Raw genomic sequence first — 15138 nt, 5'->3', positions numbered from 1 at the left:
ACCCCCTCCTTTCCTTCCTCAAAAACCCAGCCTTTCATCCTGCTTGGGATTCCCCAGCAACATTTCATAGGTGGACAACCTTGGGATTATTAAAGTTACATAACCTTTTCTCTACCGCTACTTTTCTCTCCTTCCCGACTCTTAGCGAATCCTCTAATTTACCCCCCCATCAGAACTGTTTCACTACCTCCAAATCAAGAACTTTTACGCACCCAACATAAGTTCTGCTACACCCCTCACTCATCTCTCTAGTTTTGAGTCCACATGCATAAACGAACCACACACTAGAGGACTCATCTGATCCCTTTACTCCCAACTTTTTGCCAAGCCTGACTTGGATAAACCCCAATACACACAGAAATAGGAGGAGGACCTTGGACGCACCCTTGACATCGCAGACTGGTCTAAGATATGGTCAGCAACTAAAATCATCCTCACCCAATATCCCGGCAATAGAAGCCAATTATAAAGTACTGACCCACGGGTACCTAGTGCCTTCTAGAATAGCCAAATTTGCCCCTTCCTACTCAGGTCTCTGCTTTAGAGATGGTTCGGAACGAGGTACACACCTTCATATCTGGTGGACATGCCCGATAGTCTAAGCCTTCTGAAATGATATTTTTACTCTTGTTACCAAATTGTTTGACATCCCTGTACAACCAGACCCAGCCACAGCACTTCTGAATCTAAAACCTGACACCCTGTCACGCAAGCAATTTAAGCTCTTTATTCAACTCCTCACAACTGGGAAACTCTCCTTTCCACACTAGTGCAGACGCCATAGCGTTGGTCAGCTTCGGTTTTAAGCACCTCAAGACTCTTGTCCACCATCTCACCCATGATTGGCTATGTTGTGCAGAGGATGGTTGTGCCTGTCTTGCGTTGGATTGCTTGCCACCCCAGCTCCGGGGGAGGGCATTTTCCTTGCCCAGTCCCTGCCCTGTACCACAGTCTGGTTACATCAAATCCTGTAGCATCCACCCCTGAAGAAGTGTATTCATAGAAACGCATCGGGCACCAAGGATGCAGCCACTGGGCTTTTAATTGGATCTGACAGTTATCAATGTCTTGATGTACCTCATTATTTTATTTTCACACTCACTTTTTACACCATGTGTTTTGTGCTCCCCAGTATATATATATATATATGTATTTATTGTACAGTGTACATCTGCAACAGCTATATATGGTTAGACACACATTTTCTGACTCTCTGTATACATATGCATTCATGTAGGCTATGGTCTGTGCGCATGCACACGTAACCCTTTATATGTGTTGTATACCCAGAATTTTTCACCAATAAACTTGTACACATTTTTTATCTTACTCCAATCTGTCTACTGCCTCATTTAAAGTCCCACCTGGCCTCCGGCCTCCCCCTCCTTTTTTTCTTGCATTCGGGATGGAGGCACAGCCCCACGCCTCATTTAAAGTCCCAAACCGTTCCATTAAACACAACTGGGAAACAAACTATAGCTAAGGCTTGGAAAACCTCCTCTTTAGTTGTAGCTGAGGCCAAACAGAGTAACCTGTTCTATGATCCATGCCATAATGGATGCCATGGAAAAAGATAAATTCTCCAAGTTTGACCAGATCTGGAAACCCTGGATCAAGCACTGTTTACCACTAACTTTTGACCTAACTGTCCTTCTACCATGGTAGTAACCACCCCACCGCCCCTACTAAACACTGCGCTGGCGACTGAACTGTCCCCGTGAACTCCTTTCCTTTCTTCCTTCTCTTTCCCCTCTTTCCCTCCTCTCTAGATGTGGAGCTCTCCCCACCCTATACAATAAAAGCATCAACTCCCCAGGCTAAACCCCATCCTACTACCCCAGATATCTTTACCCTATTTGTAACCCAGCTGTTAATGTTTGTATCCTTACAATGTTTACCATATTAGGCCAGCTGTCAGTTTATCTTACCACCTACTACAAACCTATTTTGTCTGATGGACTATACTGTATCATGCTCCACTGACTCTGTTCACACCTGATTGTGTTGATTTAATTCTGAACTCTGTTATACTATGTAAACCTAATAAAATCCTTTAACAAGAAAAAAAAAAAACTTCTGCGACTTCAGATTCAGCAGTGTAAAAATGAGCAACAGCAGGAGATTTTTAATGAGGGATAGTTGTCCAAAATGTACGATTGAAAAAGAGTACAGACAGGTGTTTTACTTCAAAAATTAGGAGGCTACAGATGAAACAGCAGTGTAAAATTGACCAGCAGCAGAACAAATTTAAATAGCAAGGCTATGCCCAAATTTACTAGAGCACAGACTGGGACTTTAATACAAGAATTAAGATACGGCAGAAAATACCTCAGTGTAAAATTGTGCAGCAGCAGAACATTTTTATTCAGGGATCATAGGTCTAACCAAACATTTTATGTATGGGGAGAGATGTTGCTGTGAATACAAGGCATATTAAGGATGAGTTAGTTTAGATGCAGACTGTTCCTGCACTTAGTTTTCTTTTTTTCTCTTTCAAGTCATGAAGCAGCATCTCCAAGAATAGATTGCCAATAAGTAAATGTTGCACTTTGAGCATCTCAAACTTAAACATGCCACATTAACACAAATTAAATATATATAATATATACAGTGTCTCAGAAAAGTGAGTACACCCCTCACATTCCTGTAAATATTTCATTATATCTTTTGATGTGACAACACTGAAGAAATTACACTTTGTTATAATGTAAAGTAGTGAGTGTACAGCTTGTATAAGTGGTCGTCTTGGAGGTGCGTTTGGGGTATGTTGGAATACTGCCCTGTGGCCCAGTCTCTGAAGCGAGGGGATCATACTCTGCTTCAGTATATCACAGTACATGTTGGCATTCATGGTTCCCTCAATGAACTGTAGCTCCCCAGTGCCGGCAGTATTCATGCAGCCCCAGACCATGACACTCCTACCACCATGCTTGACTGTAGGCAAGACACACTTGTTACCTGGTTGTCGCCACACACGCTTGACACCATCTGAACCAAATAAGTTTATCTTGGTTTAATCAGGCCACAGGACATGGTTCCAGTAAATGTCCTTAGTCTCCTTGTCTTCAGCAAACTGTTTGCGGGCTTTCTTGTGCATCATCTTTAGAAGAGGCTTCCTTCTGGGACAACATCCATGCAGACCAGTTTAATGCAGTGTATGGTCTGAGCACTGACATGCTGACCTCCTACCCCTTCAACCTCTGCAGCAATGCTGGCAGCACTCATACGTCTATTTCCCAAAGACAACCTCTGGATATGACGCTGAGCATGTGCACTCAACTGCTTTGGTTGGCCATGGCGAGGCCTGTTCTGAGTGGAACCTGTCCTGTTAAACCGCTGTATGGTCCTGGTCACCATGCTGCAGCTCAGTTTCAGGGTCTTGGCAATCTTCCTTATAGCCTAGGCCATCGTTATGTAGAGCAACAATTCTTTTTTTCAGATCCTCAGAGAGTTATTTGCCATGAGGTGCCATGTTGAACTTCCAGTGACCAGTATGAGTGAGAGCAATAACACCAAATTTAACACACCTGCTCTCCATTTATACCTGAGACCTTGTAACACTAACGAGTCACATGACACCAGGGAGTGAAAAATGGCTTATTGGGCCCAATTTGTACATTTTCACTTAGGAGTGTACTCACTTTTGTTACCAATGGTTTAGACATTAATGGCTGTGTGTTGAGTTATTTTAAGAGGACAGCAAATTTACACTGTTATACAAGCTGTACACTCACTACTTGACATTGTAGCAAAGGGTCATTTCTTCAGTGTTGTCACATGAAAAGATATAATAAAATATTTACAAAAATGTGAGGGGTGCCTTCAGTACTGGCAGAACAGCAATTTACATGGGCAGACTACCATTCTGTCAGTGTACCGAATGATCAGCAGGTGTCGGCGGACATTAGGTCCGCGGAACCCGCTGATCAGCTGTGTAAAATCACAGTGGGAGTGAGCCCCCACGCTCGATACCCAGAAGTGCAGTATACCATATACATGATCCTGCGCAGCACAATTGCCCTGTAGCAGTAAATCTGCTGTAGGGTGGTCGGCGAGTGGTTAATAAAAAAGCCTTATCAACATAAAATAAAAACCAATATACCCCCAAGATAAATGAAAACCCAAAATATCATCCTTTTGAAAGAAAAGGCCATTATTTATTTATTTATTTTTACGGAAGTCTTTTAGCAAACGAAAAGGTTGCTATTGACAGGAAAGCAGCTAAAAGTAACCTGTGTCACTTTGGGCGGGGGGCATGGAACCTGTGGAACCCAGTTTACCTTGGAAAGGTTGGGAAACCCTAGTCTCAGCTCCCCAGGCCCCTCTTATGTGTAAGTTACCCTGTGTCTATTAGGGGTACAAATATGGAGCCGGACAGTCTGCTACTATGGTCTCCTGCTATTGTCTGAAGGTGTTCTGTGTTTATACTTAGGATAATGTGTAATGTACTTTGTTCTAGCCTTGTTGCCGGGCAGTCAGTTCACCTAGGCTGGTTTAAGTGCTGATTTAATTAGCATGTTAATTATATCATTGTCAGCTAGTAGTTGCTAGAGGGGTATTAGCCATGAGTCAGCCCTACCTCGTTATCTAATCCATTGTGTGATGTTTTGGGTAAATATTTGGTTATTGGTCATGTGGTGATTGATATACTTTTCAAGTGTATAAAAAGCCTCTATTTTTGTTCAATAGACAGTTCCAGTTTTGCAGCTGAGCTAGTCTCACCTAGTTCTTGGTTGCAATATGCAGCTATAATATCTGATATCTATGTTCAGACTGGAGGGAGCAATATACTGATGGAAGCACTCAAACAGACTGAGGGCCGGTTCCGTCACATAACCACTGACTTTAAATCAAATAAAAAAGCCCGTCGTAACAAGAATAAAAAGCAACAAGGTGTTAAATAGCCAAAGTGCTAAGAATCAAAATTAAAGTACAATTTCTGAATTGACTCTCATCACTTCCTATGCCTTTCTTCACTTTCTTGTCAGCTTTCCCTATCTTTCCCTTACACCAACTTCCAATAAAATGACACCATGGCTGCTCTGTGCACCCCCCCCCACACTTCATAGTGAAAAGCTGGCTTATCCAAAATATAGTGAAGACATGGCTTATCCAAATGCTCCCTTAGTGCCTCTTCTAGCCTACTGGCCATAGTTCAAAGGTTTTGCAGTGCATTATGGTTTAAAAACTTTCTCAGATGAGAACATAGATTACATAGAGATCTGTAGACCACAAATCTTGAACTTGCAGGAATTACCTTGAACCTATCACAGCCATAATATACTTCAACAAAACAGATAACTTTGGCAAGATAAAACAGGTCAAGCTCACATTTGAGCACAGTGATGCACTTGATGGTGGAATACCTGAATCCAATTTTTGAGCTGTCATCCAAGAAGTTCCTTAAATTGGTTGAGAAGCCAACACAATAAAAACATCCCATCCCCTCTGTAACATAATGTTATGTGCCCCTGTGCTTGTGTTATATAAAAAAGCTGCTGATCTGTACCTACATCAGAGCGTCTCCCGGCGCTCACGTGACTCCTCGGCTCTCTCCTCTGCCCGGATGACAGCTATAGCGGGCGGGGCCGAGTACCCCGCTGATGTCAGTTGGGTAGGAGAGAGAAGAGAGCCAAGAACTCACGTGAGCGCAGGGAGATGCTCTGATATTAGGTACAGATCAGCAGCTTTTTTAATGTAACATAGACACAGGGGGAAAAAATGTTGATAAACCATGGTCAGTTTACAGGGTGGAGTGCATAGCCAGGCAGGATCAGCCAGGTTTTTTAGGTGATAGAAAGAGCCAAATTTCACAGTACAAACACTATGCTGTCATTCATGCTTTAAGGGAACAGGATCCTTTTTTTTTTTTCATTTTTTTTTTTTTTTTAGGATAACAAACACTTTAAGGGACCTTAGCTGCTTAAAGTAAATCTGAAATTTGTCCATTCAGAAAAAAAGATCAACTTAACATGACAGTTCTGGGCCAATTAGCACCGTCATGTAGGAAGTCTATAGCTCTGTGTAAGCTACCACTCCAGAGACTCATAGTTTATTTAGGGTTTTCCCTGGAAGGTAACTGTATGCTGCTGGGCATTGCACAAGTTCACTTTTGTTCGATAAATATGGTGCACATTTTTTTTTTAATGCAAGCAGTTTAAAAGTCTAAATTTGACTTGGTATTGGCTACTGCACAGCAGAGCTCAAACTGGGAGTAGGAGAAGCAGTAGGAGGGAGCCAGTCATTTGTGCTGCAGTGCTTATGTGCTAAAAGGAGCACGCTGATAGTAAGATAGAACAAACTGTCAGAAAGGTGAGCTCAATATCAGTCTGCTACTTTTTCTATCTTTGTCCAGTCACAAGCTTGAGGAGGGACACAACATATATGTCCCTTTTTTGTTCTTTCTTTAATTTTTATACCTTTAGAGAAAAAAAAAAGGTTTCCTGCCCTACCTTACAGAGTTGTGCTGCGTGGCAGGACTATGTACATGTTAGGACTGGACAGACAGGAGTGCAAATTGCTTGGCAAGTAAAAATAAGTTTTCATACATGTATTTGTAATCTGTGTATAAGTTAAAACAGGAAGAACAGTCACAAAAAAACCTACTGTAAGTGCTATGTCATTCACATTCAGCTTGTCTCATACAGTTTGAAGTGTGAAGTTGCCTGAGTTTAGGTCCTCTTTAGGAACTATAAGTACTTGCCTCTAGTCTAAACTCCCTGTTTATTACTACAAATCTGGCAAGTGCACTTTTGTTACACATAAAAAAGTGCATTGCTGGTGTTTAACAAAAACGTGGTTTATATTACAAAAAAAAAAGACATGGAGCTTAAGTATGCTTTAATGCACCCATAAGTGTTGTGATATTGAAAGTGTAGATAAAGTATTTTTTTCCTTTTCATTTTAGAAGGTTAGGAAGCACCCTCTGTTTTGTTTTTTTTTTCAAACCATAGAAATACAGGAAGGAGCGCAAGACCAAAACTGTCTCAAAGTGTTCAAAATAATTTCAATTGTTGTTTTTTTCTGAGTCCATCCAAGTTTTAAGCTGTGTTGAGCCCTGATGAAGGGGCTTTGCTGTCAAAACACATTGGCTGTTTATATATCACTTTTTTACCATCAAAAGTATCTTGGATTTTTTCATCCAGTTTTGGTCTGGCACTTTTCTCTGTAATTCTTTGATTTGAGCTGATGTTGGATGACCGTTGAGCAGATCTTTCCTGTGTGGGAGCCATCTCGCTAGAGCAATTGAGCTTTTTTGAGGTTGTACTTCTCAATACACACGGGAGTCTAAAATGTCCCAGTACCTCTTTGAGTATGTTGTTCTGGAGCTTTTTGTTTTGTATCTGTACCCTGCAGAGGAGATTTACCTTTACCTTCTGTCCCACGGACAGAACTGTCACCAGAAAAGGTTTGCCAAACAATTATTCTTTCAACTCTAGTTCTTGTGACATCTTTAAAATATTGGATTTTCCATGACTTTTTGTACTGGAGAGAAAACCAATAGTGAGGGTGAAATTTCCCCAGTAATGACACATGAATCAATAAAAAAAAAAAAAAAAATAGATAGGGGTTCTAGCCCTTCCACATTCCATTTAAATCAAAAGAAGAGCATACAATTTAGATTGCTTTAACATTTTTTGTATTCTATTGTTTTGTTTCATCAGACATTTTAGACTCATACACACTATAAGAAAATCGAGGCAAGCTTTTTCATCCAAGGAATTTTTATCCAATTTTCGTATAGTGTGTACACAACTTTTGACAACCGATTACGAATTTTCGTACAAAAATTCCTGAAGGGTCAAACTCCTACATTTTTCTTGTATGGGAACAGAACAAATTATTTTCTTTTAATGTGTATGATTTTCATACAATACACAAACAAGATATTTGGGGGGCACACCTTCACATTAAAGCTGGTGCAGCCATAAGACCATACAATAGAAGAAAAATATTACAGCGCACACATGCAAAAAAACATTCACCTCCAGCAAGGCTAGTTTAAAAACACCTAAACATTCTCAAAAAGACATTTTCAAAAATATGGGGATTTGGTCACACCATATTGCTATATGGTGCTAAGCACACTTACTGCGACAAAGTACCCCATGATTAGTGGGTCCTACACTATCCATAGATTTGTGAGATCCTGCTTCTCTGAACCATGAGAGCAATACACTCTTCTAAATGGGAGAATTTTAAGGTCTCCACCTATGACACAAGTGGACACTAATGAGAGGTACTTAATGAGGGAGTGGGGTGCTCCTATCCCAAAAGGATTTGGTCAGAATCCATACAATACACAAACAAGATATTTGGGGGGCACACCTTCACATTAAAGCCGGTGCAGCCATAAGACCATACAATAGAAGAAAATTATTACAGCGCACACATGCAAAAAACTAGCCTTGCTGGAGGTGAATGTTTTTTTGCATGTGTGCGCTGTAATATTTTTCTTCTATTGTATGGTCTTATGGCTGCACCAGCTTTAATGTGAAGGTGTGCCCCCCAAATATCTTGTTTGTGTATTGTATGGATTCTGACCAAATCCTTTTGGGATAGGAGCACCCTATTCCCTCATTAAGTACCTCTCATTAGTGTACACTTGTGTCATAGGTGGAGACCTTAAAATTCTCCCATTTAGAAGAGTGTAGCTCTCATGGTTCAGAGAAGCAGGATCTCACAAATCTATGGATAGTGTAGGACCCACTAATCATGGGGTACTTTGTCGCAGTAAGTGGGCTTAGCACCATATAGCAATATGGTGTGACCAAATCCCCATATTTTTGAAAATGTCTTTTTGAGAATGTTTAGGTGTTTTTAAACTAGCCTTGCTGGAGGTGAATGTTTTTTTGCATGTGTGCACTGTAATATTTTTCTTCGATTTTCATACAAGAGAACTCAGAAAAGAAAGACTGCACATGATCAGAAAATGCAACTCTCAATTCTCAATTCCATAAATGCATCAAACTTTCACATATTTCTAAATGCTCTTTTAAACACTGTTAATTCACCACCTAAATATTTCCACTGAAGCAGTGGAGGAATTAGTCCAACTATAATGCATCACACTGCTTTTTCAGTAAAATAAACTACACTTTATAATTTATGCCCCACTTTTAATAAAGTCATTGAGATTTTGAGATTGAGTTTGCAAAATATGGTCATCAATACCATACACTTCACATAATAATAGTGTACAATTGCAAACAAAATATCTTACCAGCATGTCCTGGTTTGCAACCTTAACATACATATCCGCATGTTTCTTATCCTTAGGGCAAATATCTTGAAGACCAGAAAATGGTGATATGGTTACAGTTCGTCCAGTTGGCATAATAGGAAGACTGTTTGAAAATCCACCATCAAACCATTTCTATGAAAAGAAATTTAGAAAAAAAAAATGCTTTCATATTTATATAAATCTTTTTCCTTCCTCAACATTAGGGAGAGAGCCCCAGAGAATTGTTATTTTAGAGATTAGGACTGAGAGGGATATAATATAACCTTTCATATAGTATGTGATCAGTGCGTTTCATATTTTAACAGTCCATCCAGTGGCTTAACTTTCAAGTGGAATTAAATTGCCTCAAATGCTGACAGGGAGAAGCGTTTCTGACAGAAGAGACCAATAGGGTTTCTTTTGTCATAAAAATCCTACCTGTCAGCAGGCCTGTTTTTCGTCACACAAGTTTAGATTTATTTGGTCACTGTGAATAAAAGTGGACAATCCATTTATTTATGGAAAGATACTTTTTTTAACCACTTCAATACAGGGCACTTTCCCCCCTTCCTGCCCATGCCAATTGTCAGCTTTCAGCGCTGTCGCATTTTAACCACCTGCCATATGCACTATAGCGCAGACTTCAATTGCCGGGAGGGCGTCCATGGACGTCCTCCCATGCTCGAGCAGCCTGCGTGCCCCCTGCAGGGGGCGCACAGTGAGCTCTGTGATCAGCGAGTCTATGAGACTCTCCTGATCACAGATCGGCTATTTTTCCTCCTCACACTGATAGCGCGAGGAGAAAAAAAAAAGCCGATCACTGGCGGCTGCAAGAGGGACATTGGTCCCGATCGTGAAGGTACCACCAGTGCCCAGCAGCGCCACCTACCAATGCCCACAGTACCACCCATCAGCGCCCACAGTGCCACCTCACAGTGCCACCTATCAGTGCCACCTCACAGTGCCACCTATCAGTGCACACAGTGCCACCTATCGGTGCCCACAGTGCCGCCTATTGTGCCGCCACAGTGCGTCATTACCAGTGCTGCCTATCAATACCACCTACCAGTGCCCATCAGTGTCACATTGCCCATCAGTGCCCAGTGCCATCTGTCAGTGCCACCCATCAGTGCCACCCATCAGGGCCCATCAGTGCCGTCTTATCAGTGCCCATCAGTGCCATCTTGTCAGTGCCCATCAGTGCCATCTTGTCAGTGCCCATCAGTGTCGTCTTATCTGTGCCTATCAGTGTCGACTCATCTGTGCCTATCAGTATCGCCTTATCTGTGCCTATAAGTGTCTCCTTATCTGTGCCCATCAGTGCCCATCAGTGCAGCCTCACCAGCGAATATCAATGAAGGAGAAAAACTACCCATTTGCAAAATTTTATAACAAATTATGAAAAATGTTTTTTTTTTCAAAAATTTCTGTCTTTTTTTGTTTGTTTAGCAAAAAATAAAAACCCAAATGATGATTACCGGTAAATACCACCAAAAGAAAGCTCTATTTGTGTAAAAAAAAAAATTATAAAAATTTCATTTGGGTACAGTGTTGTATGACAGCGCAATTGTCATTCAAAGTGTGACAGCACTGAAAGCTGAAAATTGGTCTGGGCAGGAGGGGGTTTAAGTGCCCAGTAAGCAAGTGGTTAAACGACAATTGCACAGACATGCAACACTGTACCCAAACAAAATCTTACTAATTTTGTTCCCACAAATAGAGCTTTCTTTTGGTGGTATGTGATCACCACTGGGGTTTTTATTTTTTGTTAAACAAATAAAAAAATACCGAAAACGTTTAAAAAAAAAAAAAAAAAAAAAAGGTTTTCTTTGTTTCTGTTATAAAATATTGCCGATAAATGGCTCTTCCTGTTTACACTGTGATCAGCTGTGATTGGAAACAGCTGATCACATGGTAAAGAGTCTCTAGTCTCTAGCTATTTACCTAACGATCGCCATGCTGAGCGCCCCCGATTGTGGCTTATCCTGCTGGACTTCATATGATGCCCAGTCAGGATAATGAAACCACTTTCCGGCCGTCACTCTGCTATATGGCAGGCGGGATGTGGTTAAAGCTAGACAGGTATGAAAACAACACCATTGAAATATTATTTTAAATATATTTTGAATGTTACTAGTTTAAAGCGGAACTTGAAGGGGTTGTAAACCCTTGTTTCTTCTGGGGTCCCCCAACGGCGCTCACGGCTCCTCCCCGCATTGGTAAACCCCGTAGGAGAAGCGCTCTCCTTGGTGGTTACCTGCGGGGGCGCTCCAGAGTCCAGCATTTTGCGTCCATAGACACAGAATGCCGGACTCGGCCCCGCCCCCCGGCGCCCACGTCACTGGATTTGGTTGACAGCAGCGGGAGCCAATGGCTGCGCTACTATCAATCTATCCAATCAAGAGCCGAGAACCCCAGCCAAAGAGGTAGAGTGCATCTCTGGCGGGGGAACGAACAAGCTCAGGTGAGTAAAACAGGGGGGCTGTTCAGTGACAGAAGTTTTTTTACCTTAATGCATAGGATGCATTAAGGTGAAAAAACACGAGGGTTTACAACCCCTTAAACTCTCCTAAGCTGCCATCTTAGCCTCTATTTGATCTGCAGTTACGATGGTGCTGCATATGTGATTAACTATGCATTCTTTGCATTAAGGTGAAAAACCTTCTCTCATGCTGCAGCCCCCCCAGAACCCCCGTTTTACTTACCTGAGCCCAGTCTTTCTAGCCTCAGGGACGAGCACACCAGCTATGGCTGGTGTCTCGTGTCATGATTGGATAGATTGATAGCAGCGTAGCCATTGGCTCCTGCTGCTGTCAGTCAAATCCAATGATGCAGGTTCTGGGGGGTGGGTCCAAGTCCAGCTTTTTGTGTCAATAGACGCAGAAGCAGGACACGGGATTCCACCAGCATGGGTGTCCCGAGGGAGAGCGCTTCTCTGACGAAGCACTCGAGAAGAAGAGAAGCCACCAGCGCTGCTACCAGAAGAGGATTAGGGCCACTCTGTGCAAAACCAACTGCACAGTGGAGGGAAGTATGACATGTTTGTTATTTATAAAAAAAATGAGGGTTTAGTAACCCTTTAACTAAGAGGCTGAACTTTGAGTGCTCTGTATTTTGCTGAATACACCCATGTGTGGGGAAACATCTTTTTTGTTACCCTATTTGCTACAACACATGTGGACTGAAAGCCCTTAAACACACCTTGATGACATGATTGAGGTTTTGAAATGCTCTACATTTGATTGTGCTCTCTACAATAACCAATACAATGCCTGTAAATGAAACCTTCATTTTTTTAGTTCAAAATCTAGTACAACAATTGTAGTAAACTTTTATCTACAATACCATTTACCATGTTTGAATCAACAAGTACAAACACATAAGGGGTCCATATAGTGAACTTGGTGTTGAGTTGTTCACTTTAAGGTCATCACAGAGGACAAGGGGGCACTCTTTACGTCTAGAGGAAAAGAGATTTTTATCTCCAGATACGGAAAGGTTTCTTCACAGTAATGCCCTGTACACACGGTCGGACATTGATCGGACATTCCTACAACAAAATCCATGAATTTTTTCCAATGGATGTTGGCTCAAACTTGTCTTGCATACACATGGTCACACAAAGTTGTCGGAAAATCCGATCGTCCTGAACGCGGTGACGTAAAACACGTACGTCGGGACTATAAACGGGGCAGTAGCCAATAGCTTTCATCTTTTAATTTATTCTGAGCATGCGTGGCACTTTGTGCGTTGGATTTGTATACACACGTTCGGAATTTCCGACAACGGATTTTGTTGTCGGAAAATTTTATAGCAAGCTCTCAAACTTTGTGTGTCGGAAATTCTGATGGAAAATGTGTGATGGAGCCTACACACGGTCGAAATTTCCGACAACAAGGTCCTATCACACATTTTCCGTCAGAAAATCCGACCGTGTATACAGGGCATAAGAGTTGTGAAAATGTGGAATAGACTCTCTCAAGAACTGGTTCTGGCCAGCTCAGTAGATTTCTTTAAAAAACGCGTGGATTCTTAAACGTACATAATATAACTGGGTACTAACATTTATAGGTAAAGTTGATTGAGGAATATCCAATTGCCTCTCGGGGGATCAGGAAGGAATTTTTTTCCCTGCTGGAGAAAATTGAATTAGGCTTTGCTGGTGTTTTTTGCCTTCCTCTGGGTCAGCTGTGGGTATAGGATTCTGTATATGGGGATTGTATGATTTATTTATTTTTTTAATTGGTTGAACCAGATGAACTTGTGTCTTTTTCAACCTGACTTACTATTTAACTATCTAACTATGTTTTAGCGTTTTATATTTAAAACTGAATTGCAGGCAAACCACTGTCTACATGGTTGAAATACATACTGTATATGTGAACTTATTGGGTACCTGAGCCTGTGCAATGTAAATTCCAAATATATTTCCCCCACCCGGAAAGCCCAGGTGCTGCGTATAGCCACCTGTAGGTATGAATGGCTGTGCGCAGTTGTACTGGGGTATATGCTGGGATTCATGTAAAGTTTTCTTTTTTCTATTTTTTTATCATATGCATGTGTACATGAGCATTGATAAAAGAAATAAGTACAGCTGCACACATCCATTTATGTGTATCTGTACGCAGCACCTGAATGTTCAGGGTGGGAAAAATATGCAGGAATTTATATTGCATGGACTCAGGCACCCATTTGCAAGAGGCCTTAACCTGACAAAGGGGTTTTATTTCTATCTTTCTATTGCTGTGATTCACACAGGCTCTTTCAGACAGCTGAGTTAGGTTGGTGACCAGATTTTCTTCTGCAGGTAAGCTTTACAACTTAATCTTAGTTGTAAAGCTTACCTAGTAATTCTTGCTCAGGCACTTCCTGTTATCTGGTGGTGATAAAACTTTGTCTCTATCCACTAATTTCTGTGATGCATCTTTGTGCTCCCAGGACATTGGAAGCAGCTGTGGCAATGTACAGCCATTATATATTTTCATGCGACAACACTGAAGAAATTACACATTGCTACAATGTAATGTATTGCGTGTACAGCTTGTATAACACTGCACATTTACTGTCCCCTCAAAATAACTCACACAGCCATTAATGTCTAAACCGCTGGCAACAAAAGTGAGTACACCCCTAAGTGAAAATGTCCAAATTGGGCCCAATTAGCCATTTTCTGTCCCTGGTGTCATGTGACTCGTTAGTGTTACAAGGTCTCAGGTGTGAATGGGGAGCAGGTGTGTTAAATTTGATGTTATCACTCTCATACTGGTCACTGGAAGTTCAACATGGCACCTCATGGCAGTGAACTCTCTGAGGATCTGAAAAAAAAAATTGTTGCTCTACATAAAGATGGCCTAAGTTATAAAAAGATTGCAAAGACCCTGAAACTGAGCTGCAGCATGGTGGCCAAGACCATACAGCTGTTTAACAGGACAGGTTCCACTCAGAACAGGCCTCGCCATGGTCAACCAAAGAAGTTGAGCGCACATGCTCAGCATCATATCCAGAGGTTATCTTTGGGAAATAGACGTATGAGTGCTGGCAGCATGGCTGCAGAGGTTGAAGAGGTGGGGGGGTCAGCCTGTCAGTGCTCAGACCATACGCCGCACACTGCATCAAATTGGTCTGCATGGCTGTCATCCCAGAAGGATGCCTCTTCTAAAGATGATGAACAAGAAAGCCTGCAAACAGTTTGCTGAAGACAAGGACATGGATTACAGGAACCATGTCCTGTGGTCTGATGAGACCAAGATAAACTTATTTGGTTCAGATGGTGTCAAGTGTGTGTGGCGACAACCAGTTGAGGAGTACAAAGACAAGTGTGTCTTGCCTCCCGTCAAGCATAGTGGTGGGAGTGTTATGGTCTGGGGCTGCATGAGTGCTGCCAACACTGGGGAACTACAGTTGATTGAGGGAAC

General features: G+C 41.7%; 1 protein-coding gene across 8 annotated transcripts in view; it reads right to left on the bottom strand.

The window, feature by feature from the left end:
• PNPLA4 (patatin like domain 4, phospholipase and triacylglycerol lipase) overlaps positions 1-15138 on the bottom strand; it is a 150039-nt gene that overhangs the window by 26626 nt on the left and 108275 nt on the right. For 4 of the 8 annotated variants that reach the window (XM_073616364.1, XM_073616362.1, XM_073616361.1 and 1 more), the window contains exons 7-8: positions 9224-9376; positions 7368-7485 (exon numbers count right to left, since the gene is read on the bottom strand). The exons of 1 other annotated variant lie outside the window; for it this stretch is intronic. In XM_073616364.1, coding sequence (XP_073472465.1) covers positions 7368-7485; positions 9224-9376 — 271 coding nt within the window. The remainder of the gene's footprint in view (positions 1-7367; positions 7486-9223; positions 9377-15138) is intronic. 3 more of the 8 variants (XM_073616366.1, XM_073616367.1, XM_073616365.1) reach the window with 2 other exon arrangements.

The sequence above is a fragment of the Aquarana catesbeiana genome, linkage group LG02 (assembly GCF_042186555.1).
Source record: "Aquarana catesbeiana isolate 2022-GZ linkage group LG02, ASM4218655v1, whole genome shotgun sequence".
Classification (NCBI taxonomy): domain Eukaryota; kingdom Metazoa; phylum Chordata; class Amphibia; order Anura; family Ranidae; genus Aquarana; species Aquarana catesbeiana.
This window is presented reverse-complemented; position numbering and strand designations above follow the sequence as displayed.